The sequence below is a fragment of the Mus musculus genome, chromosome 4 (assembly GCF_000001635.26).
Source record: "Mus musculus strain C57BL/6J chromosome 4, GRCm38.p6 C57BL/6J".
Classification (NCBI taxonomy): Eukaryota; Metazoa; Chordata; class Mammalia; order Rodentia; family Muridae; genus Mus; species Mus musculus.
The window spans coordinates 123,665,820-123,689,014 of NC_000070.6; the positions used below are offsets into that span (position 1 = coordinate 123,665,820).

A 23,195-nucleotide genomic window follows, 5' to 3' on the forward strand; every position below is an offset into this window, starting at 1 on the left:
CATCCAATCCCAACAGTCATGGGTTGACTGGAACCAAAAGTAATGAATGAGGAATTCCAAGATGGTAGCTCACACCTGTAATCCTAGCCCTCAGGAGGGAGAGCAGGAGATTTGCTACAAGTTCTAGGTCTGTCTGGGCCTCGCAATGAGACTGTTTCAAACAAAATGATACTTTTAGCCCACTTTTGGCCCATCCAACCGTAGTTGACTTTTCCAGGGAACAGGGAAGTGGTTGTGGTAATAACTAGTAAATATCACAGTAAAGGCACATGAGCAGGTGGCATTGAGCAACCAAAATCGACACTTGGAATTCCATCTCAGCTCTCATTCTTAAGCAGTAGGAGCCTCTTACCCTAGAGCAAGAATTATAGCTTTGTACCGTTTGAGTAATGTCAAGTATTTGGTCAGTCATTGCTCAGTACATTAATTACGTGAAATGATGCTTTTCACTAATAGATGCAATCATCGCTTTCCACATCACAAAGCAGGTGAGCAAATAATTAATCATATCTCTTCCCATCAATTTTTGCTCAGCTTCCCAAGCTCTGTACAGAGAAGGCCTGAAAGGACATGGAAAATCCTTGGGGCAAATGCTCAAATTTCTTCCAGTTTTACTCTGTGCATACACACACTGTCTATCTATCTATCCACACACACACACACACACATATATAATAGTTCACTGATTGAGGTCAGATACTAATGAGCTCAGTCTAGAAACACAAAGGAAATAAGTCTTAGCAGTATTTTTTTCTTAAAGAGTAAAAGGCATTTAGCAGAGAAGAAGGAGTTGGTGTGGTACTTCATAGCAAGCACTTTTTTTTCTTTTTTCAAAACAGCAGATAATAATAGAGAATTGCTAATTCTGGAGCTCTTGACTGTAAGTGCTGAGTCACTGCATTTCCTATACTGTTTTGTACCAGTAGGGCTAAGGAGGCCTGGGTGCAAATACACATCCACAGGCCTCCACCCTTACCCTTTACAAACACCTACCTCCGCCCTCAGTTCATTGCAGCAAATAGAAAAGTACCCCTATCCCCTCCTGGGCTACATGCACCAGTTTGTGAGCAGGTTCCTCAAGAACTATGACTGATACTTGCCAAAGCTTGGGAAATGACAGAGTATGGAATAGTTTACTGTGCTAAACAGGTTCTGTGGAAAACTGGGAAGGAAGGAAAGATAAAGCAAAAGGCTGAGATTCCTATTAAGAAACACAGTAAAAAGCCAAGCATTGTGGTGCGTGCCTTTGATCCTCGCACTAAAGAGGCAAAGGTGGGGACATCACAGTGAATTAGAGGCCAACCTTGTCACTATGTAACCTTGTGATAAGGCTACATAGTGAGACCCTGTGCTTTTACCCTCAGCAAAAAGAAAGAGAACACAGGAAAGCCACGACCAAACCCGTAACCAGGCGTTCGGAAGGCTGAGGCAAGAGAATTGTAAATTTGAGGGCAGCCTAAACTATATTTATATATGGTGACACCCAGCCTCCAAAGGAAGAAAAGAAAAGAAACCTAGTAATTAGGAAGAGACTTGGTTTGCACAGTGGCTAGAGTGCCTCTCTCCAACCCAAGTTGCTTTCTTGATGAAATTTGCATTTAAATACTCTCCCGGGAGTTTGGAGTGAAGCTTTCTTCTAATGAATGGCAAAGGGGAAGTCCACATGTTTGGCTGATGCTCCTGTTTTATACAGAGAACATTTTACTAGGCTAGAGGGAACAGAGCTTCTTGGAGGGAAGGAAGAAAGGCTAACAAAGTGCAATTTTTGTTTTTGTTTTACTTCTTTCAAGCAAGAATCTAAGTTGATTGCCAAACCATACAATCCAGAAGCTCTGAGGCTCTCCTGGGCCTGCTGTTGAATTTCTAAGGAGTTTGCCTTGGAAGAATCAGACAGCAGGATGGACTTGGGAGGACACCTAGTGGCAGAGGTGGGTAATGCAAGGAAAGAATCTTCATCTTGTCAATTGCCCTTCCCCCAAAAGCCTCAACACATCTTTCAATCCTCAAATATACTCTCTTATCTCAGAGCCTTCCTACCTGGTTTCCTCCAAGACTGTGCCCTCCATTGTTTCTCTCCTTTAGCACGACTCACTTCTACTCTCGGAAATTCTAAAGCCTTCCTCAAGTCACTGTGTTCAGCAGTAAGCACTCTGTAACTGAGCACTATCTGCAGCCCTCTTTTATATACGTTTAAGGGTGTGTGTGTGTGTGTGTGTGTGTGTGTGTGTGTGTGTGTGTGTGTGTGCCTGCAGAGGCTATAAGAGGGTGCCGGATTCCCTGGAGATAGAATTACAGGCAGTTGCCGGGAGCCCCTCTTGTGTGCTGGGAGCCTCTCTCCTGTCTTTTGTTTTGTGGTGGTTTATGTATTTATTTGTTTGTTTGTTTAATGTATATGAGTACACTGTAGCTGTCTTCTGACACACCAGAAGAGGGCATCAGACCCCATTACAGATGGTTGTAAGACACCATGTGGTTGCTGGGAATTGAACTCAGGACCTCTGGAAGAGTAGTCAGTGCTCTTAATCGCTAAGCCATCTCTGTATCCCCTTCTTTTTTCATTTTTTTGTTTTTGTTTTTGTTTTTGGTTTTGGTTTTGGTTTGGTTTGGTTTGGTTTGGTTTTTCGAGACAGGGTTTCTCTGTATAGCTCTGGCTGTCCTGGAACTCACTTTGTAGACCAGGCTGGCCTCCAACTCAGAGATCCACCTGCCTCTGCCTCCCGAGTGCTGGGATTAAAGGCGTGCGCCACCACACCCGGCTTTTTTTTTTTTCTTTTTTAAAATGTGTTTGTTTGTTTGTTTTGCAGCAGTGGCTTCCCTGGAACTCTCAATGTAGACCAGGCTGGCCTGGAACTAACAGAGATCACCTGCCTCTGACTCCTGGATACTGGTATTAAAGGTATTCAACACCATACCCAGCCGCCTTTTATTGTGGGACAGTATCTCTCTAAATTGCCCAGGCCAGCTTTGAACTTGCAATTCCCCTGTTAGCCTCTCTGCTTAAGGATAATTCATTTACGAGCCTCCTGGGTGCCTGAGACTACAAGCCTGTGCCACCACACTGCCTCTTTTCTTTCTTCCATATTACATTTTTATTTCTTTTTCATGCATTTTGATGTGTATGAATGCCAAGGCATAGGCACGGAGAGGAGGTGACAAGGTGTGAGCACTGGTTCTCTTCATCAACCCTTATTCTTGTTTCTTTGAGGCAGGGTCTTTCTCACTTCTTCCTTTGAAAGTTTCCAAAAGCTGCTCTTGACCCTGAGGTCCTTTTGCCTCAGCCTCAGTTACAGGCATGCACTGCCAGCTTGCCTTTTTTTTTTTTTTAAGTAGTTTTTTTTGTTTTAATTTTATATGCAGGAATGTTTTGTCTGCATGGATGTATGTGTACAAAATAGTGCCTACAGAAATCCGAAGAGAGCTTTGAATCCCCTGAAACTGGCAATGCAGATGATTGTGAGACACCACGTGCATGCTGGGAATTGAATTGGGTCCTCTGCAAAAGCAGCCAGTGCTCTTAGCCACTGATCCATCTCTCTAGCTCTGACCAGCTTGTCTTTCAGCCTTCCTATAGCATTAGCTCGGTAAGCCCTGGGGCTTTTGTATGTGAGGGTGCCTGAGGTCCTCAGCATATGGCAAACAACACTGTATATTTAGGACACTCTTGAATGTTTAAAATTTTGATCGACTACAAAATAAATGAGTGAATGAGACAGACGATCTTAAAATACTGAGCTGTCTGTGGCTTTTGACTAGGCTACAGTATTTAAAAACTTTGGGCTGGGTTGTAGCTCAGTGGTAGAGTACGTCCTTAGCATGCAGAGAGCTTCATTCAGTCCCAGCTCAAGCAGACACACACACTCACACAAATAGTATATTTATTTCTCATGGCCTCATACTTTGTGGGCAGCATTTTCCCCAGAACCAAACTCTAATCCTTTGCCTAAAAAATCCACTCCCTGCATCTCCAACTCCTGAAAGCCTAGAGGGAAACTCCTGGCAGCGCATGAAGCCGGTTTTAACTGGCCCAGGCAGCTCTTTTTAACAACCCCACCTTTTAGCTGAGTGGGAGTCAAGCAGGCCTGTAAGCCCAGCGTGTAATCCAGAGGCACGTGGGTCTCCGTAAGTTTGAAACCAGCCTGGTATACAAATCGAGTTCCAGGACAGCCAAGGCTGTTACATGGAGAACCTTGTTAGTTCAGGAGCTGGGTGTCATGGTACATGCCTTTAATACCAGCACTCCTGAGGCACTCTCAGTGTGCCAGCCTGGTCTACATAGTTCCAAGACAGCCAGAGTTACATAGTTAGACGCCATCTCACAAAACAAAACAAACCAAGCAAGCAAACAAACAAGCAGACAGTATTTACTCAGTGGTCAAGAACTGGAGCTACTTCATATTCAGAAAGAGGGAAGTGCGAAATCCTGTCCCCGTCCCCTCCTCAACCTCTAGGAGACTTCCTTCCAACACTTCATCAACTTGGCTTAAGCAGCTCTATTTTCTGTGTGTGAACTGATGCTCTATAAATACATCTGCTAGTAAGGTGTGATGTGTGTGAGTGTGTGTGTGTGTGTGTGTGTGTGTGTACTCTATTCCTCTTTATGGCACTATCTGCTGTGTCTTACATGGTGTGTCTTTTACATTCCCCTGTAGAAATTGGTAGCAGGAGCAGCAGGGACTGCTCAGATTGATCATTTGGTTGGAAGCAAACGGCCAGGTTCTAGTCTCAGTCTTAGGAGTCCCACCTCTAGGTCAGTCCCTCCCCCTTTGGCCAGTCCTAGACAAAGTTGCTTTCTGCCTTGGAAACCTAAGTTTTACCCTAAGTCCCTTAGTCTCCTCAGGGCAGCTAGACTTTGCCTGCCTCTTGTGCTATCCTCTTCTGCTATAAAAGTGCAATATCCCTCATCTCAAAAGCCTGGATGGTGCCAGCCACCCAGGAAGAAGGTTCCCTGCCACCCAGCAGCCCATCACCATAGCAACCCTCAAAATGGTTACCCAGATGGCTGGGTAACCATAGCAACTGGCCAAGTCTCACCTTCTTAGCCTCTCCCTAGGCCTTCTCTGACTTCTCAGAGTCACTGCCATCTCCCATCCTCCCTCCAGAGAACAAGAGGAAGGACCCTCAACAAGAAGCTGTCCCAAAGAAGTGTGGAATGCCTCAGCCACCCAGGCCTGTCTTCACAGAGTGCATAGAAAGGATGTGAAGACACTCGTGAACCATGAAGTGCTACACACATGTTTCTGGTCATTATCTTACTAAGCACTGTAAAGGCAGTAGTTGCCTTAGGCAGAGCTAGAATCCTTCCCAGTTTGGCCCCTTGCTGGCTGAGAGACCTCAGGCGAGGTCCTGAACTCTCCAGGTGTCTGTCTGTTTACTATAGAACATCAGCTTCTTAAACTCAGTTTGACCATTGTGGTTCACAACAGCATGCACCACACAAGGCATATAGCTGGCATTCAGAACGGATCAGTAGTTACAGAGGGCCCCGGCCCTCCACCATCTCTCCCAACAGTGTGGATAAAGCTGTATTCTTTTTCCTCTTGAAAGAATCAAACCTCATTGGGCAGTGGTGACGCATGCCTTTAGTCCCAGCACTAGGAAGGCAGAGGCAGGTGAATCTCTGTGTGTTTGAGGCTAGCCTGGTCTACAGAGCAAGTTCAAGGGCAGCCAGGGCTACACAGTGAAACCCTGTCTTGAAACAAACAAACAAACAACAAAGATTTGAGCCTCATTCACACCACATCTCCCTTCCGCAAGAGAGGGTCTCATTCTTGTGGGCACCTGAGGTTCTTACAGGCGAGGCTGCAGGCAGGCTGCATTCACTATACAGGAAACTGGGAGGTTCCTGAAACTCAAAGGCACAGCAACTCATCTATAAAACTTCCCTCCCTCCCTTCCCACACTGCTCCACCACAGGAGCCTGTGAAGGACAGAACCTACCATTAATCCCCAGGGCCTCCACGGGTCCTACACTGTAGTGGCCTCTGTTTTTAGGTGAGAACGGCAGTGTGGAATACTTCCCCAGGCATCTGAGCAAGCCTGAGATTCAGGCTCTTCTGACCTGGCAGAATTCCTTCCCTCACAGATGGAAGACTAAGATTTAGTCTCAACGTTTCTTTTTTTTTTTTTTTTAAAGATTTATTTATTTATTTATTATATGTAAGTACACTGTAGCTGTCCTCAGACACACCAGAAGAGGGCGTCAGATCTCATTACAGATGGTTGTGAGCCACCATATGGTTGCTGGGAATTGAATTCAGGACCTCTGGAAGAGCAGTCAGTGCTCTTAATCACTGAGCTGTATCTCCCGCCCCTAGCTTCTTTCTTTCTTTCTTTCTTTCTTTCTTTCTTTCTTTCTTTCTTTCTTTTTTTAATATTTATTTATTTATTCATTTATTTATTTTATGTAAGTAGACTGTAACTGTCTTCAGACACTCCAGATGATGGCATCAGATTTCGTTACGGATGGTTGTGAGCCACCATGTGGTTGCTGAGATTTGAACTCATGACCTTTGGAAGTGCTTTTAATCACTGAGCCATCTTACCAGCCCCCCAGCCCCTAGTTTCAACTTCTTATTTTTGTTTCACTTTTTGAGAAGAAGTTTCTCTACATAGTCCTGACTGTCCTGTGTCTTCTAGGTGCCTGGATTACGGAATTCCTCACCACTCCTGGAGTCATTGTTTCTTTTTTTTTTTTTTTTTTTTTATGGTTTTTCAAGACAGAGTTTCTCTGTGTAGCCCTGGCTATCCTGGAACTCACTTTGTAGACCAGGCTGGCCTCGAACTCAGAAATCCGCCTGCCTCTGCCTCCGGAGTGCTGGGATTAAAGGCATTCGCCACCATGCCTGGCTTTCATTGTTTCTTCTCCCTCTCCCCCTACCCCTACCCCCTCTCTCTTTCCTTCCTTCCTTCCTTCCTTCCTTCCTTTCTTTCTTTCTTTCTTTCTTTCTTTCTTTCTTTCTTTCTTTCTTTCTTTCTTTCTTTCTTTCTTTCCTTCTCACTGTATAGCTCTACCTAGCCTAGAATTTGCTCTATAGACCAGGTTAACCTTGAATTCACAGAGATCCACCTACCTCTGCCTCCTGAGTTCTGGGATTACAGTCATGCGCCAAAACACTCAGCTCAACTTCCAACTTTTTGAATTTTCAAAACTCCATTTTGGGATGCTCCCCTCCATTACCCTGGCAGAGTTCTGATTAAAGCCAGGGTCCATGGGTCTGAAGTGTTTCAGGTACAACAGATGCCTCTGCCAAAAAACAGCTCCTGGTTATAGAACAAATGTGCCGAAGCCTCACTCTGTACATCCTTGGAGAAGAACATGAGTCTTGTCTGGAAGAATCCCAAGCAGGGGACATAGTGTCCCTGGGACTCAGTACCTCCCGAGGCCCCTGGGCAGGGGTACTAGGACAGGGGCTCTCTTCTTCAGAAGTTGACTCTGGAGTAGATAAACAGATTAAAAACTAGAGAAGGGCAGTGGTGCAGTGTGACGGTTGAGAAGTGGGGCAAGGGCTGGCATACAGCTCATTTCATAGACTGCTTCCCTGGCATGCATAAAGGCCTGTGCTCATTTTCCATCACTACAGGAGGCAGAGGAAGAGGGATCTCTGGGTTCAAGGCCAGCCTGTCTACATAGTGAGTCTTGGACAGCCAGAGCTCCATAATGAAACCCTGTCTCAAAAAGCCCAAAAAATAAAAATACAAATATAAATAAATAAATAAAATCAGAACTCAAGATGAAGACAGGAGTTAGAAATCTAGTTCATCTGCCAGGCAGTGGTGGCATACACCTGTAATCCCAGTGCCCGGGAGGCAGAGGCAGGCAGATTTCTGAGTTCGAGGCCAGTCTGGTCTACAGAGTGAGTTCCAGGACAGCCAGGGCTACACAGAGAAACCCTGTCTCAGAAAAACAAAACAAAACCAAAATCAAGGTCATCTTCAGCTAGATAGCCATCAAGACCAGCCTGTGCCACATGAGACTGGCTCAAAACAAGCCAGTGAGAGAGGCACAGGGATGGTGGTAATCTATAATCCTAGCCCTCGAAAGTCTGTGTCAGAAGAATCTCATGGACCAGGTCACCCCAAGCTACACAGCAAGACCTCATCTCACAAAACAGTGACAGAGAGGCCAAGAGGTGGCTTGAGAAGGACCCGGGCTCCGTTCCCGGCACTCACATGGTGGTTCACAGCCATGTGTAACTCCAGTGGCAGTGAACTCAGTGTCCTCTACTGGCCACTTCAGGCATCAGACATTCAAGCAAAGCACTCATACATATAAAATGAATTTTAGAGACTTTTTTAAAGGCAAAATTTTCTAACACACGAGGCCCTGTGTTTGATCTCCAGCACTATAAAAATATAAGAATTTAAAAATCTATGAAGCCGAGCATGGTGGCACATGCTTTAAATCTCAAAATTCAGCAAAGGCAGGCAAATATCTTGGAAGTTCAAGGTCAAATTAGTCTACATTGAGAGTTCCAGGGCAGCCAGAACTACATAGAAAGTCTGTGTCTAGTTGTGATAAAAATGATATAGTGGTGGTGCATGCCTTTAATCTCAGATCTCTTGAGTTTGAGGATATCTGCCTTCCTTTGCTGAATTTTGGGATATAATATGTATAATATATTTAAATATATACTATGTGTATGTATGTATATATATATATATATATGTATGTATATATATAATTATATATATATAATTATATATAGAAATATACATTTAATATATATATATATATATATATATATATATATATATAGAGAGAGAGAGAGAGAGAGAGAGAGAGAGATCTTGCATTGCCAAACATGGTAGTACATGCCTATAATTTAGCACTCAGGAGACAAAGGAAGGAAGATTGTTACAAGTTCAGGCCAAAAAATATATTTTTTAATCCATTATGTGTGGGTGGGTGTTACACCTTTAATCCCAGTGTTTGGGAGAAGAGAAGTAAGTCACTGAGTTCAAGGCCAGCCTGGTTCAGGACAGCCAAGGGTACACAGAGAAACCCTGTCTTGACAAACCGAAAAAAAAAAAAAGTTATTGTTTTACACAACAGATATAAGCTAATAAAAGTGAGTAACACTGGGGGCGGGCATGGAAAGTATAGCACTGCACAAAGTTTCCTTTTGTGTTGGGAACTGAGTCTAAGGCCCTCAGCTGGCTAGGCAAGTGGTCTACCCCTGGGCTATGTCCCCAGCTACCTTTAACATATTTACTCTAAGACAGAGTCTTACTAAAGTTACTCAAGTTGAACCATCAATCCTCCTGCCTCAGCCTGCTGAGTAGCCTATAGTACCAAGCCCACCTCTTTTACATAACTGTGGAGCCAAGAATGGAATGAATAAGATGATTGGTTGATTGATTGATTGATTGATTGAGTGAGTGAGTTAGTTATAAAACAGCAGCATCTCACTATGAAGCTCTGGCTAGCCTAGAACTCACTTAAATAAGATTGTTTGTTTGTTTGTTTATGAGGCAGTGTCTCACCATGTAGCTCTGGTTGCTCTAGAACTCACTCTGTAGACCAGGCTGGCTTGAATTCACAGACATCTGCCTGCATTTGCCTCCTGTGCACTGCAAATTAGAAGCACGTGCCACAGCCCAGTTAGGATCGGGGATTCTTGTTTCTGGGTAATGGGCCTTCAGAATACCATCCTCTCTACTCTTGCGTTTGTCTCAGGCTTTCTGGAAAGAGTGAGGGCTTTAGCATCAGTTGGGCCTGAAGCAAGGGAACATCGCGCCTGTGAGACTTCAGGAGACACCATGCATATTGATAATGCTGAACTCTGGCTTCCTCTAGCTTCCTGGACAACTCCAGACAAGTTGCTTGGTTTTACTGTTGCAAATAGCCATGATTTCCCAGGGATCCCTGGGGGTGAAATGACATGCATAAAGTTCCAGTACACATCTAGGAACTCAGCAGCAGAGCTACCAGCAGTGGCGTGAGCTCTCAGGAGCTCCCAAGCTGGGCCCAGAACTCAGCTCCCAACCCACCCTCTGTGTTCTTCAATTCCTAACTCCCACCCAGCTGTTCTCAAGTCATTTTCTTCCCTTCCTACTGAGGACAAAGAAAGGAGAGAAAGAATAAAAACACATAATGGGTGTGCCCTCTCTTTTCTGGGTGCTCTAGCAAGTGCCTAATTCTTTTCCAAGTCCCAGATAAAAAGCCTTCCATTGATTCAGGTCCCAGACGGACAGATATAGCAGGAGGCCCTCTCCCCTAAGAACCTCCACACAATTTTCCTCAGTTTCAGTTCAGCACAGCTCGAGCAGTATCCCCACTGCTTTCGTGGGCAGGAGCTGGACCCTGAAACCTTGAACAAAGCAACTAAAGGAGTCAGCAATACATGACCAAGGAAGAAGCAAGGGAGTAAGGCGGCACACTCACAGACCAATGAGAAACTGTGTCTGAATCAAAGATACTCAGGGGAGCGGCCACTCTAGATGAAGGGTTACCTGTAGAGCAGACACAGGGCCAGGCCACTTACTCCCATGACCTTAGCCCACTTTATAAGCCTCTGAAGCAGCTCTCTTGCTCCCCGATTTTAGCAATAAAAATGTGGGGCCCAATCAGGTAAGTAACTTTTCAGGGACAACAACTGAGATATGGAAAGCCATTCCCTTGCATGAATGAAAGGAAGAGAAAAATAGCCGTGGAAATGAACGAGTGACAGCCAGAGAGCAGCATCCCCCAAGGCAACTCACTCACAGAGGCTCCGAGCAGAATCCTCCCCTGTGAAAACCTCCGGGGTAAGAGCCCGTTACTCGTTCTGCAGATTACAGGGGTTTCACATCTTTTTAGCAGCAGCCTTAGTCCAAAGAGAGATCCCAGCTCCGGAGGAGCCCCTTTCTGTTCCTACAGAAAAGTCCAGGCAGAGCCGGGAATCTGGCTTCTGCCCTGACTGCTTCAGGCAGTCCATAAAGCCAGACCACAGCCGGTCTCAGCTACAGCAACCATGAAAAAAAGATGCCAGACTGCCTCAGTATAACACGTGGAGATGGTGGATAATTAATTCTCACACCCAGGTATGGTCACAGGCCTTTCTGAGGTGGCATACTGCTAGAGTAGAGGCTTAGTGCAGTTCAGGATTCTAATACAGTCAGTTCTGCATTTCTTCTAGTGGCATCTCATCTCTAAGAAATGACAGCCTTCCACAGTCCCCAAAGCATCCAGTCCTTCCTCTTCATTCCTAAACTTCAGAACAGATAGCCATGTGCTGTGCCAGACTGCCATTCCTCTGGATTACCTGGAACTCACTCAGAAAGCATGGTGGAAAGCCATTGGTAAAGACAGGATTGTACACTGCGATGCAGCCACCACCTCCCTGACCAGCTGGGAGTCCCAAAGGGACCCTGAGCCTCAGAGAAAGGACAGCTTGGCTATCTTTTTTGCCGCGTGCACGGAATTCTGCCCACGTGGTCATTTTCTATCCCTCCAGTGAATGTGACCCAGATTTGCTTTCAAAGCACTGCAGCTGAGCTGGTGGTGTGTAGCTACCGTTCACTCTGCCCCACTTTCCCAGGCCTCTCCCGCTATTGAAACCAGGCTCCAGGACAGAGCCAGGCACTCAGAACACACAGTCAAAAAGGAGAGAGAGAAGCTGGAAAGAGAATGAGCTTTCTTGGGTACAAAGCTGCAAAATGCTCAGGATGAGAAAGCTTGCTTGCCCAGGAATATGGGTTCCCAGGAGAATTCTTCCTTAGGGTCCCACTTCCTACCCCTATAGCCTTCAATTCCATCTGTGGCTTGGATAGAATAAATCACTTCCATCTGCTCTCTGACAAGGCCTTGGAATGAACAAAAGAAAGCAACAGAAGCGGCAAGCTCAGGCGCATTCCTTGCTGGCCTAGGAAAGCACTGGCCTCCTGCAGCCTTCCCTGCCTCTTTTGGTCGGTATCCAAGTAATAGGAAGGACAGCACTAAGTGTAGTTACAGGTATGGAAACCTCATTCAGTGATCCCTGGAAGCAGGTATCCATGGTCACCCTTTTACAGATGAATCTATGAAAGCACCGCAGGGTAGTTATCCGGCTGGACGTCCTGACTCTGAATAAAATTGTCACTGTAGCTCCTGGTACATAGCTGCAGTCCAGTCTCTCTCTCTCTCTCTTTTTTTTTTTTTTTTTTTTTTTTTTGGTTTTTCGAAACGGTTTCTCTGTAAAGCCCTGGCTGTCCTGGAACTCACTCTGTAGACCAGGCTGGCCTCGAACTCAGAAATCCGCCTGCCTCTGCCTCCCAAGTGCTGGGATTAAAGGCATGGGCCACCACCGCCCGGCCAGTCCAGTCTTTTTATGGCAGGTGAGTGGGTGGATGGATGGATGGATGGATGGATGGACGAATGAATCTGCTGTCCTAGAGGAAAGCTGCATAAAGGAAAAGGGGGAGCAGGTGCCCTTCTGTGAAGAGCATGAGAGCATGCTCAGGACTGCCCACCCAGGGTGAGAAAAGCAAGAAAGAACTCCTGATTATAACAAGGTCCATGTCTGCTGTGGACCTGGGACAAAGAGCTGGAACATAAGACGCAGAAGTGTTAGGAAGAGATACGCTGTCTGATAGGAGGGATCAGAGGCAGCTTCCTGGAGCAGGCTCTAGTGGAGCAGTTGTTAGAAATGGGTAAATGACTGACTCTACGACGATGCTGCCCAACTGGGTAACCAGGCTGTGTGCATTCTTAGCCTGAGTTCTTGTGTGCCCAGCTTTCACAATGTAATCAATTTCTTTTCTTCCATCCTCTCAGCTAGACTGAATTCCATGAAGAAAGGACCATATCTTCAGCTATCTTTTTTTCTTTTAAAGATTTATTTATTTATTATATGTAAGTACACTGTAGCTGTCTTCAGACACTCCAGAAGAGGGAGTCAGATCTTGTTACAGATGGTTGTGAGCCACCATGTGGTTGCTGGGATTTGAACTTCAGACCTTCGGAAGAGCAGTTGGGTGCTCTTACCCACTGAGCCATCTCACCAGCCCTCTTTTTTTCTTTTTTCTTTTTGGTTTTCCAAGACAGGGTTTCTCTGTATAGCCCTGGCTGTCCTGGAACTCACTTTATAGACCAGGCTGGCCTCGGGCTCAGAAAGCCACCTGCCAGAGTGCTGGGATTAAAGGCATGTGCCACCACACCCGGCTTCAGCTATGGGAAGTGGCTGCACAAAGATTGAGAGTTGGATGCCATGGGGGGGGGGGGGGAGACGAATGACAATCGGCTTCAGCTTCCTAAGTCAGCTCACTTTGCTAATTAATCAGAAAAGGTAGCTTGCTTTCCTCCTTTCTCCCTGCTATTGAAAGATGCTTTTCCTGTCACCTTTGGCTTCCTCACTCTTCCTCTAAACCTCCACATGTGGCTCCCTGCCTCCCAGGGCTGACCCCTAGACCCGGTTAATTCAAACAGAATGGTGCTTTCCCTCTCTTCTCCATCCTCCTCCTCCAGGAAGCTGCTGAGATTTACAGTTTGTTTGCCCTGGGAATTTTCTTGTAGATTCTAATAAAAATGTCATCAACCTTCAAAAAAACAAAACAAAACAAACAGAAAAAAGGTGGGCTTGGTGACACACCTGAAATCCATCTCTTGGTAGGTAGAGGCAGAAAGATCAGCCTCTGCTACACAGATTGTTCAAGGCCAGCCTGGGCCATATGAGACCTTGAAGAAAACAAAACAAAAGCGAGAAGGGCCTACATACCTGATGTTAGATGGACGGATGAATTCCTCATTGATGAGTAGAATGTGAATACCTTTGCACTAGCTCTGCCCTAGTCAAAACAAGACATTTGGCCCATATCTACAAAAAATTAGTCACAACCACTATACACATCCACAATGCAACAGATGAGAACGGCGTCCCTAGAGTTATGTGGTTGTAATTTTGACCATTTTCTTCACCTGTTCTCCACAGATCTCAAAGAATACAGCATTTAGGGGCTGGAGAGATGGCTCAGAGATTAAGAGCACTGACTGCTCTTCAGTGGTCCTGACTTCAATTCCAAGAATCCATGTGTGGCTCACAACCATCTGTAATGGGATCTGATTCCCTCTTCTGGGGTGTGTGAAAACTGGGTATATGTGAAAACTGGGTATATATATATATATATATGTCTCCATGACACACCCCATAGACCCAAAGAAGTTAAACAAGAAGGCTGGCCCAAGTGAGGAATAAAATAGCAATGGGAAGCAGAGAAAGGGAGGGGCCTGGGTGAGAGAGGAGAGGGGAGGGGATAGAGGGCAGGATCAGGTATGGGGGAGACAGGAGAGAGGCCCAGAGGACTAGGAGAATGATGGAAATATGCACCTGCCAGGGTGGAGGTGAGGTGGGAGTGAGGGGTGGGAAAGAAATCTCTTAGAAGTCCCAGAGACCAAGGATGGCAGAGACGCCTAGGACTCAGTGTGGGTGACCTTAACTGAAACGCCCAACAGTGGGGATATGGCACCTGAAGAGACTACCTCCAGTAGTCAGACAGTGGAGAAATGGGGATACCAACCCACCTTCAAAATTTTCAACCCAATATTGCTCCTGCATAAAAGAAATGCAGGGACAAAAATGGAATGGAACAGAGATCGAAGGAATGGCTGATCAGTGATGAAGCCAACTTGGGATCCATCTCGTGGGTGGGCACCTATCCCTGACACTATTACTGACGCTATGTTGTACTTGTAAACAGGAGTCTAGCATGGCTCTGAGTGGCTCTACCCAGCAGTGACTGAGACAGATGCAGATACCCACGGACATGGTTGGGGACTGCTATGGAAGAGTTAGGGCAAGGATTGAAGGAACTGAAGGGGATGGCAACCCCACAGGACGACCAACAGTGTCAATTAACCTGACCCTCTGGGAGCTCCCAGAGACTGAGCCACTAACCAAAGAGCATACACCGGCTTGTCGGAGACCCCCAGCATGTACGTAGCAGAGGGCTGCCTAGTCTGGCCCCAGTGGGATAGGAGGTGCCTAATCCTGCAGAGACTTTATGCTCTAGGGTGGGGGGATACCCACCCTCTCAGAGGTGAAGGGGAGGTGGGACTGGGAGGGGGGCAGCATTAGGGATGTAAACAAATAAAATAATTAATAATAACAACAACAATAATAATAAAGGGAAAAAAGACACCAGAAGGGACTAGGGACTGGGAAGTCTCTCCATGTGATGAGTCTAATTCTGACACCTCCCACTTTGCTTCATAACCCAAAACCTGAGGGAGGAGAAAATTACACAGGACACAGCTGCTTCCAGCGTGAGCCTGACTTCACTTCCTCCCAGAAGGCAAGCTCTTAGGGAGCTTCAGAGCATTCGGGGCATCTATCTCAGCACCCCTGCACCTACGTGTGGGAGTCTCCCCAGAGGCAAGGCTGCCTGTCTCTTTACTCTGGCGGAGCCCCCACAACATTCTAAAACCGTATGGAGACTTCAGCCAGACTCTAAAGTAGCAGTCTCGCCTGTCTCTGCTGCCTCTCTCCTCTCCTGCTAAAGAAACACACCCAACTGCAGCAGGGCTATTTTTAAACACGGCAGTTTCCCCATCTCCAGCCTCATTGGTCCAGCCCCCTCCCCAAGACAGTCGTTGGTGGTGTCGGCATGCAGGGACCATCATGTTGCCAGAAACAAAGCACCACAGCCCAGCCCAGCACCTATCCTTTGCTCTGCTGACCAGGCAGGGTCCTGAGGGCCTTTGCCTGAGGATTAGGCTACCTTGAAACCCTTTGACTTATTGCCTAGACCAGAATCTTAAACACCAGGGTCTTCTCTAAGGAGACTTAGGAGAAATTGTCACAAAGCCATCTAGAACTACGTGTGGGTGATGGAAGATGAATTTGAATATAAAGAAGGGAAAATGAGGCATCCTCTCTGCCTTCAGGAGAACAAGAGGCCTGTGAGTCAGAGCCCCCTGAGTTATGCCCCTTTAAGGCTAGCAAGTAAACCCCTTCCTGGCCTGCTCCAAACTTTGTTACTAGATGATGTCTCAGGGGCAAAACAGCTGAGAAGGACTTCCTCCAAGGGCTCTCTTTGGCCCACCAGCAGTTCAAACTGCAGCCTACCTGCCAAGGTTCTCTGCTCTCTGCTCTCCTTTGGAGCTCCCTCCTGCTTCTTTCTTGACCCACAAGTCTACATAACCCTCTCAATTCTAATTTCCCGTTACAGTCCACTGCCTGTTCCTCTTCACAATCGCCCACTAAATACTTCTTGCACTTATTTGGTCGACACTCCTTAGTTGATGACCTCTAGCATGCACAAGGCCCTGGGTAAGTCACAAAAGGTCGACACATAAAATAAGCCACAGCACTGAGCTGCTCACAGTCATGAGTGAGGGAATGGTGGGCTCCCTGTGGGTTAACTGCTTTGCTATGCAAGGGAACAGGAGGAGAGAGAAGTATGAACCTAAGAGTGGAGGAGGAGGCTTTGGGTACCACTAGAGGCTTTAGGGCTAGAATGGCTGATACTTGAGGAGGAGGAGGAGAAGGAGGAGGAGGAGGAGGAGGAGGAGGAGGAGGAGGAGGAGGAGGAGGAGGAGGAGGAGGAGAACTGCAAGCATCTTGCAGAGAAGGAAATTAAAGCGTAGAGGTTGGATCCCACAAGCTGCATACCTTGAAGAGCAAGCAAGCTACTGTACAGCGCTGCAGGGGTAGAGGTGCCGGCTGGCCGGCCAGTGATGCGGAAGAGATAGAATGGGGCCTGGCTTGGGGTGGGTCTTTATGTTGAAGCCTTTACGTCACAGGCAATGAAGAGCCGAAGATGGCTTCTGAGTGGTTGGGTAACAGTTAGCAGGTTTGCCCTTTAGAATAAAATGTTCTGACAGTCACCTGGTGAGGGAACTGGAACCATGAGGTTGATCAGAGGGTGTGGTAACATACAATACACTTAAGGTGTCTTATCTGTCTGACACGAAGCAGACAGCAGGACAGACCTTGGCAATGGACGGAGAGCTGGAGATGTCACTGCACTAGCTGTGGCACTTCCCTATCTTTCTACCTGCATGGTGACACCAACATCTGCTGTGGTACTGAGCATACTCAGGGAGACAGCTGTGGATGCCCTCAGCAAGGCAGCTCTTTCATTAAGTCAAAAACAACACTGAGGGCTGGAGTGACGCTCAGCAGTTAGAGCCTCGGCTATGCACTAGAAGAGGGCTTCAGATCCCATTACAGATGGCTGTGAGCCACCACGTGGCTGCCGGGATTTGAACTCAGGACCTCTGGAAGAGCAGTCTCTCCAGCCCCAAGCCTCGGCTACTCTTACAGAGGACCCAGATTCAGTGGCAAGCACCCACACTGATGGCTCATCACCACCTGTGACTCCTTGCCTCCTCTGAGACCAAAACCCACACTCCTAAGCACAGCTGCTTGGAAAGGGCAGGCAGGCATCTTCTGACCTGTCAAGGGGAGGCAGCCCCTAGCCCTCACACCGACAATCAATCGAAAGGCAATCTGACTAAAGTCGGCTTCTCCAAAGACTTCCTTATAAGGAAATAACACAACAGAAATCAAAAGTTTTTATTCCTAAACATAATCATTATAGCATTGTCGACTACAGCAGAACACTGGGGAAAGACTAGGAGTTAGGGATAAAATCTGAGGATGTGTGGTGGCACATACCTCTTATTCCAGCACTCAGGAAGCAGAGGCAAGGCGATCTCTGATTTTTGAAACTAGCCTGGTCTACAGAGCAAGTTCCAGGACAACCAAGGCTACATAGTGAGACCCTATCTGGACAAATACAAAAATAACAATTTTAAATAACCCATAAAGCCTGAGATGTAAATCTGAAGCTCTTTTTAAGGATGAATGAAGAGAACAGGTCCACAGTGGGACACAGGCCACCAAGGTAACTATTATGTACATAAACTACAGCCTAGTGGGAGAAACGCAGGGCAGAGGTGCAGATAGGAAACTAGGCCTCATTCAGCATGGGGTAACAGGGCAGTAGGCTTCCTTTTTCTTTTTTTTTTTCCTTTCTTTTTCCTTTTTTTTCTTTTCTTTTTTTTTCTTTTTAGGTTTCTCTTGAACGTTCTTTCATCCTCTTTGCAACAATAACAATCATCATAACAACAAGTTAGATTCCAGCTGACTTGACTCTGAGGACCTCTCACCACCTCACCATGCAGGTGCACACTGACCCAGACTCCCTCAACCCTGCAGCAGCCAGCTAGCAAACGCTGAGGATCATTCTTACCAGCGACTCGGACCACGGCACGTTCTGCAGGGTCCAGCACAGAATCCTGGCTTTTCCGCTTCTTCTGCTCATGCAGTGGCAGGTTCCAGGGCAAGGTGTCCCCAGGGGGACAAGGAGACAGGCTCCCTGACCGCTCACTCCGGTAAGACCTCTCACTCCGACATGACCTCTCACTCCGACAGGATCGCTCACTGAGCGTTTCTTCATCAGAGGAAGACATGGTCCAAGCAAGAGTGGCTACAGGAAGGACCAGATGTCCTGGGAGAAGGGATCTGGAAGAGAGAAAGAATACATGTGAAGGATAAAATAAAATAAAGGATCAAGAGTCACACAAGGATCCTGGCTCTGCCTGCTACTGACTTGACTTGACGTCTTTACCTACTTGAACCTCAGTTTTTTGTTTTGTTTTTTTTTTTTCATTTACAAAACGAAATAGCACATGCCAAGACTAATTTATGAGGCATAGGGGAAAATTATATTAGGTAACATACACACACATACACACACACACACTCATATATGAGAGACAGAGAGGAAGCGAGAGAGATGGTTAAGAGAGTATACTATCCTTGTAGGAGACCTGACTTCCATTCCCAACACCTGCTTCTGGCAGATCACAACTGCCTGAGCTATCTGTGACTCTAGCTCCAGGGAGCTGAGGCCCTCCTCCAGTCTCTTCAGGCTCCAGTGCTCATGCACACATATCCATACACAAACCACACACATACACAGAATTAACAATAAAATAAGTTTTTAGCTAGGCCTGCCTGGTAGAGCATGCCCGTAATCACAACACTCAGGAAGCAGAGGCAGCCAGAGCTCTGTGAGCCTGGTCTACATGGCAAGTTCCAGGCTAGCCATGGCTACATAGAGAAATTGTCTACAATAAGAAAACAAAAACAAAACAAAAAACCCCAAAAACAAACAACAAAAACAAAAATACTGTGTGAGTGTTAGCATTTACTACTGATTGTCAGGCAGAAAAATAGGAGCTTAAATTCTACTCCATTATCCATTATTATCCATTAGCTATATGTCCCCAGAGAAGCCATTTAATCTTGTCACCCTCGACATTCTCACCTATAAAATGGAGATGGTGCTAGTTAGCCTCCCATCTCACAGGGTTGTTTGCAAGAACTAAACTGGTTCCTGCCATTTGATGCCAGGTAGCCAGTAAGCACTCAATACAGAATCTGCTTTTACCTCCCCCTTCCTCTCACCTCCCAGGAATGCTATAAGGATAAAATGGGACAACAGATGGAAAGGATTTTCAAAAGCTCACGCAGGGTCTCATCGGCAGGCATGGAAAGAGGCGTGAGCTAGAACAGGTGGAAATTCCCGATTCCTCCAGCACACAGATTAGACACGGCCCCAAACCTGAAGCAAGGTAGACCTGGTGTGGCCACTTACAGTTGTCGAGATCGGGGTCAAGTCACTCCACCTCTCAGGGACTCAGTTTCATCATCTGCACAGTGGGGGAGGGACGGTACTTCTCCTTAGAGGATATTTTAAGGACACCGCGAAATGTGCATGTAAACTTAGCTGGTTCCATGTATGTCACACAGCAGGCATTAGATAAAATATTCATTGGCTCATTCCAAGGGCTGTTCGGGAATAGATCACACAGCGTGGGGGCAGGGGTGATGGTAAGGACTGGCAGGTTTTCTGGTCAGTTTAGCTAGTGGAGGGAGAAGAGTGGAATCACTATCATTTCAAGCCAGCTGGGTTCCACCAGCCAGACTGGGCAGCCTTCCCTCAGCCGGGCTCAGTTCACTGCCCAGAACCATCTGCTACACATGGCCCACCACCCCAAGGGCTCTCAGAGCCAAGCTGGTGCATGCCTTCAGCTGTCGGCCTTCCTATAAGGCCCAGATCTAGCTCAGGTACACAGTTCTGTTGGGGCTCTAGAGTCCAAGGAAGGCAAGAGCTGTCTGTCAACTTTTCCTTACGGGGAATATCTGCATACTGAGCTGTGCAGAGCAGGAAAGTGGCCTAAATGGCTGGGTCTTTGGCACAGCTCCTCCTGGATTCTGGGAATCTCAGCTTAGAAGCAGCAAGAGGCAGAGACTGCCTCCTGGGTCACTGACATCTCTCCCAGAAGCACAGAACTCAGACAAAAGAACCATCTTACGGTGCAGGGGGGTCTCTATAAAACCCATGGCAGATAGAACAGCTCTGCCAGGACATTCCTGTGCCAGGAGCGTATGGATCTTCTCATGGAACACTCAGACCCTCTCTCACCACCGAAAGAGTTGAAAGATCCAAGGACTGGCACAGCTTTGCCCTTTGTCGCAGCATTTGCCCCCAGTCTCACCATTACTATCTAGCACCTACTTGCCACCTTTTTTGTCCGTTCAGGTGCTGAAGTGACAGCCCCAACCTCCAGGAAACTCGGGCTGTGCTATCCTACCCTCAGCGCTGGGCAGGAAACTGCCCCTCCTCTCAGACCACCTGCTTTATTCTAGAGCCGCCCATTCCCCTCCTAGACGCCCATTTTTACTACAAAGGCCCCCCGCAAAAGCAAGGCCTCTTCCGTGAGAAGCCCGGCCCTCCTCGGCTCTACCCCGCTCGCTGACAAGTCCCCGACCGTTCACGCACACTCACACCTGTGTGACCTCCGGGCTTCCGCCCTACTCCTCAATCACTCTGGTCACTCCATCCAGTCCTGGTTGGAAGGAACGCGCGCCCACACCCCCAGTGCATCGCGACGGTCCCCAGGTCACCTGGGTCCGCTACAAGCATCTGACCCGGCACTGACAGGCTGCGGCCCTCCCCACCTCGCCTCCTCCCCCACGGTGGGGGAGGGGCGCCCCCCGGGAGCCGGTGGCAACGCGGGAGGGTCCGCGTGCCCGCCGCGCGTGGCTGACAAAGAGCGGGGACGCGTGACCGAGGATCGGCAGGGCGTCGGTGGCACCGACCGATCTCAGGAATCCGGAGGCGACTTGCCCTGCCCAGCCCTGCCCGCTCCTGTCCCTCTCGTGTGCCCCATTTGTCCCCCCCGGGAAACACGCCTCCTTTTGGCCGGGGCAGCGGCCGCCCGAGGGAACCCGGGCTCCGCGCCCCTGCGTTCCCCGCACTCTCCGCGCTGCAGGTGCGAGGCCCGCACGGCAGCGGTGCTGGTTGCCTGTCAACCGGTCCGCCAGCCGCCCCGGGGCTGGGGCGCGGCCGCCCCGCTCTAAGGCTCGCCGCGTAGCCGGCGGTGGAGCCGGGACCCCCGAGCCCGCCCCGCGCCTTACCCTGTGAGCGCGAGGAGGAGGCCGGCGGGCGGCTGCGGTGCGGCGGAGGGGAGCGGCTCCCACAATGGCCGAGCTCGCGGCGCCGAGCCCCCCGCCCCCCGCGCCCTAGCGGCGGCGGCTGAAGCGGAGCCCGCGCAGCCGCCCAACCCGCTCCCCACCCCCGGCGCCGGCGCCGCCCCCCGCCCGCCCGCCGCGCTTTCCGCCCTGCACCCCGCCCGCCGTGCCCTGCGGGGCCGTGGCCCCGCGCCCCTCCTCACTGACCTCGTGTCCTCTCGCGGTCCCTCCCCTCGCAGCGGCTCCGGAGTTCCCGGGGTCATTTCTCACCCCTCATTCCCCGCCCTCTGCGCGACCGACCTCTCCGCCCTCAGCCCGGGGCTGCTTGCTGACCCTGACCGGCCCCTGGGAGCTCTTCTCGGCCAGTCCCAGGGTGACTCTCCCAGGCTCGGGCTCCCTGCCCGGCACAGCCGGGGTTCTGGAATAACCCCAGCCTGCCCTCCTCCCCACTTCCTCTAAAACCACATTCTGTCACCCCTTCTGGGGCACCTTTTGGAGAAGGCCCTAGGAAAACTGAGTCCAAGAGACCAGGAGGCTCCATTTCCCCAAAGGGTAAAGAGAAGAGGGGAACCAGGCCCGGAGAAGAGAATCCAGTCTCTTGATTAGAGACACTTATAGGCAGCGCCTTGCTTGGAAGATGCTTCTTCCACCGATAAGACATTTATTAAGATCCTTCTGCATGTGTGAGCTAGTGATGTAGGCATGTCTTCTCTCCTCTGTGGTGCAGATTAATGAATGTGCCTAGAATGTTCCTGCATAGGAACAGCCAACACACGGGTATATCTTCCAGTAACTGTGCAAAGCGCTTTCCCTGGTTGATGTCAGGGGTAGATCTCTTCTGACTCATTCATTCAACGAATATGTTTTGAACGTCTACATGCTAGTTACTGAAGATACATAGCTGAGCCGAATGAGTCTGATCCCCGCCCACCGGCCTCACTGCGTTTACAGTCCAGCAGGCAAAACGAAGAATCATTAAGGCATCCCAAGAGACAGCATTATGATCTTTCACTTACGAGTGCAAAACTAAAACCAGATGATTAATCAAAGGTTCTCCGGGGAGGTAGAGGTAAAGGATCAGAAGTTCAAAGCCAGCAGAGACCTTGCCAGAAAACTTGTACCACTGAGCACACAGAGGGGTAAGGAGAAGAGTCAAGGACAAGGGGTTAAAGGTCTACATATGAGATCCTTTCGCAAAGAAAAAACAACCCCCCTAAGCCGGGCAGTGGTGGCATAGGCCTTTAATCCCAGCATTTGGGAGACAGAGGCAGGCGGATTTCTGAGTTCAAGGCCAGCCTGGTCTACAGAGTGAGTTCTAGGATAGCCAGGATTACACAGAGAAAATCCTGTCTCAAACAAAACAAAAGAAAACAAAACACAACCACCCCCACCCCCACCCCAAAGAAACCGCATTGTGTGTGTGTGTGTATGTGTGTGTGTGTGTATGTGTGTGTGTGCATGTGTGTGCACATATATGTGCCATGGCTCAAACTGTGGAGGTCCAAGGACAACTTATGGGAGTTAGTTCTAATTATTTTATTATCTAAATATAATCTGATGTTTATTTGCAGTATTATGGACCATAGTAACAACTAAATTTCACCAAACATTTTATTTTATTTTTTTTTTAAAGCTGCTTTTTTTAAAAGATTTATTTATTTATTATATGTAAGTACACTGTAGCTGTCTTCAGACACACCAGAAGAGGGAGTCAGATCTTGTTACGGATGGTTGTGAGCCACCATGTGGTTGCTG

General features: G+C 48.1%; 1 protein-coding gene and 1 long non-coding RNA gene across 9 annotated transcripts in view; one reads left to right on the plus strand and one right to left on the minus strand.

Annotated features, from left to right (window-relative positions):
• Positions 1-21,983, minus strand: part of Macf1 (microtubule-actin crosslinking factor 1) — a 338,170-nt gene extending 316,187 nt beyond the window's left edge. For 6 of the 8 annotated variants that reach the window (XM_011240417.2, XM_030253097.1, XM_011240416.2 and 3 more), the window contains exons 1-2: positions 21,648-21,983; positions 18,151-18,422 (exon numbers count right to left, since the gene is read on the minus strand). In XM_011240417.2, coding sequence (XP_011238719.2) covers positions 18,151-18,422; positions 21,648-21,703 — 328 coding nt within the window. In that variant the 5' untranslated portion in view covers positions 21,704-21,983. Of the gene's footprint in view, positions 1-18,150; positions 18,542-21,647 lie in introns of those variants that run through there. The other 2 variants (NM_001199137.1, NM_001199136.1) reach the window with 1 other exon arrangement.
• On the plus strand, positions 62-5,391 carry Gm12925 (predicted gene 12925). The gene is made up of 4 exons (NR_136925.1): positions 62-488; positions 1,795-1,928; positions 2,805-2,896; positions 5,100-5,391. It is a non-coding gene; the product is annotated as a predicted gene 12925 (long non-coding RNA).
• Positions 21,984-23,195: the final 1,212 nt, after the last annotated feature.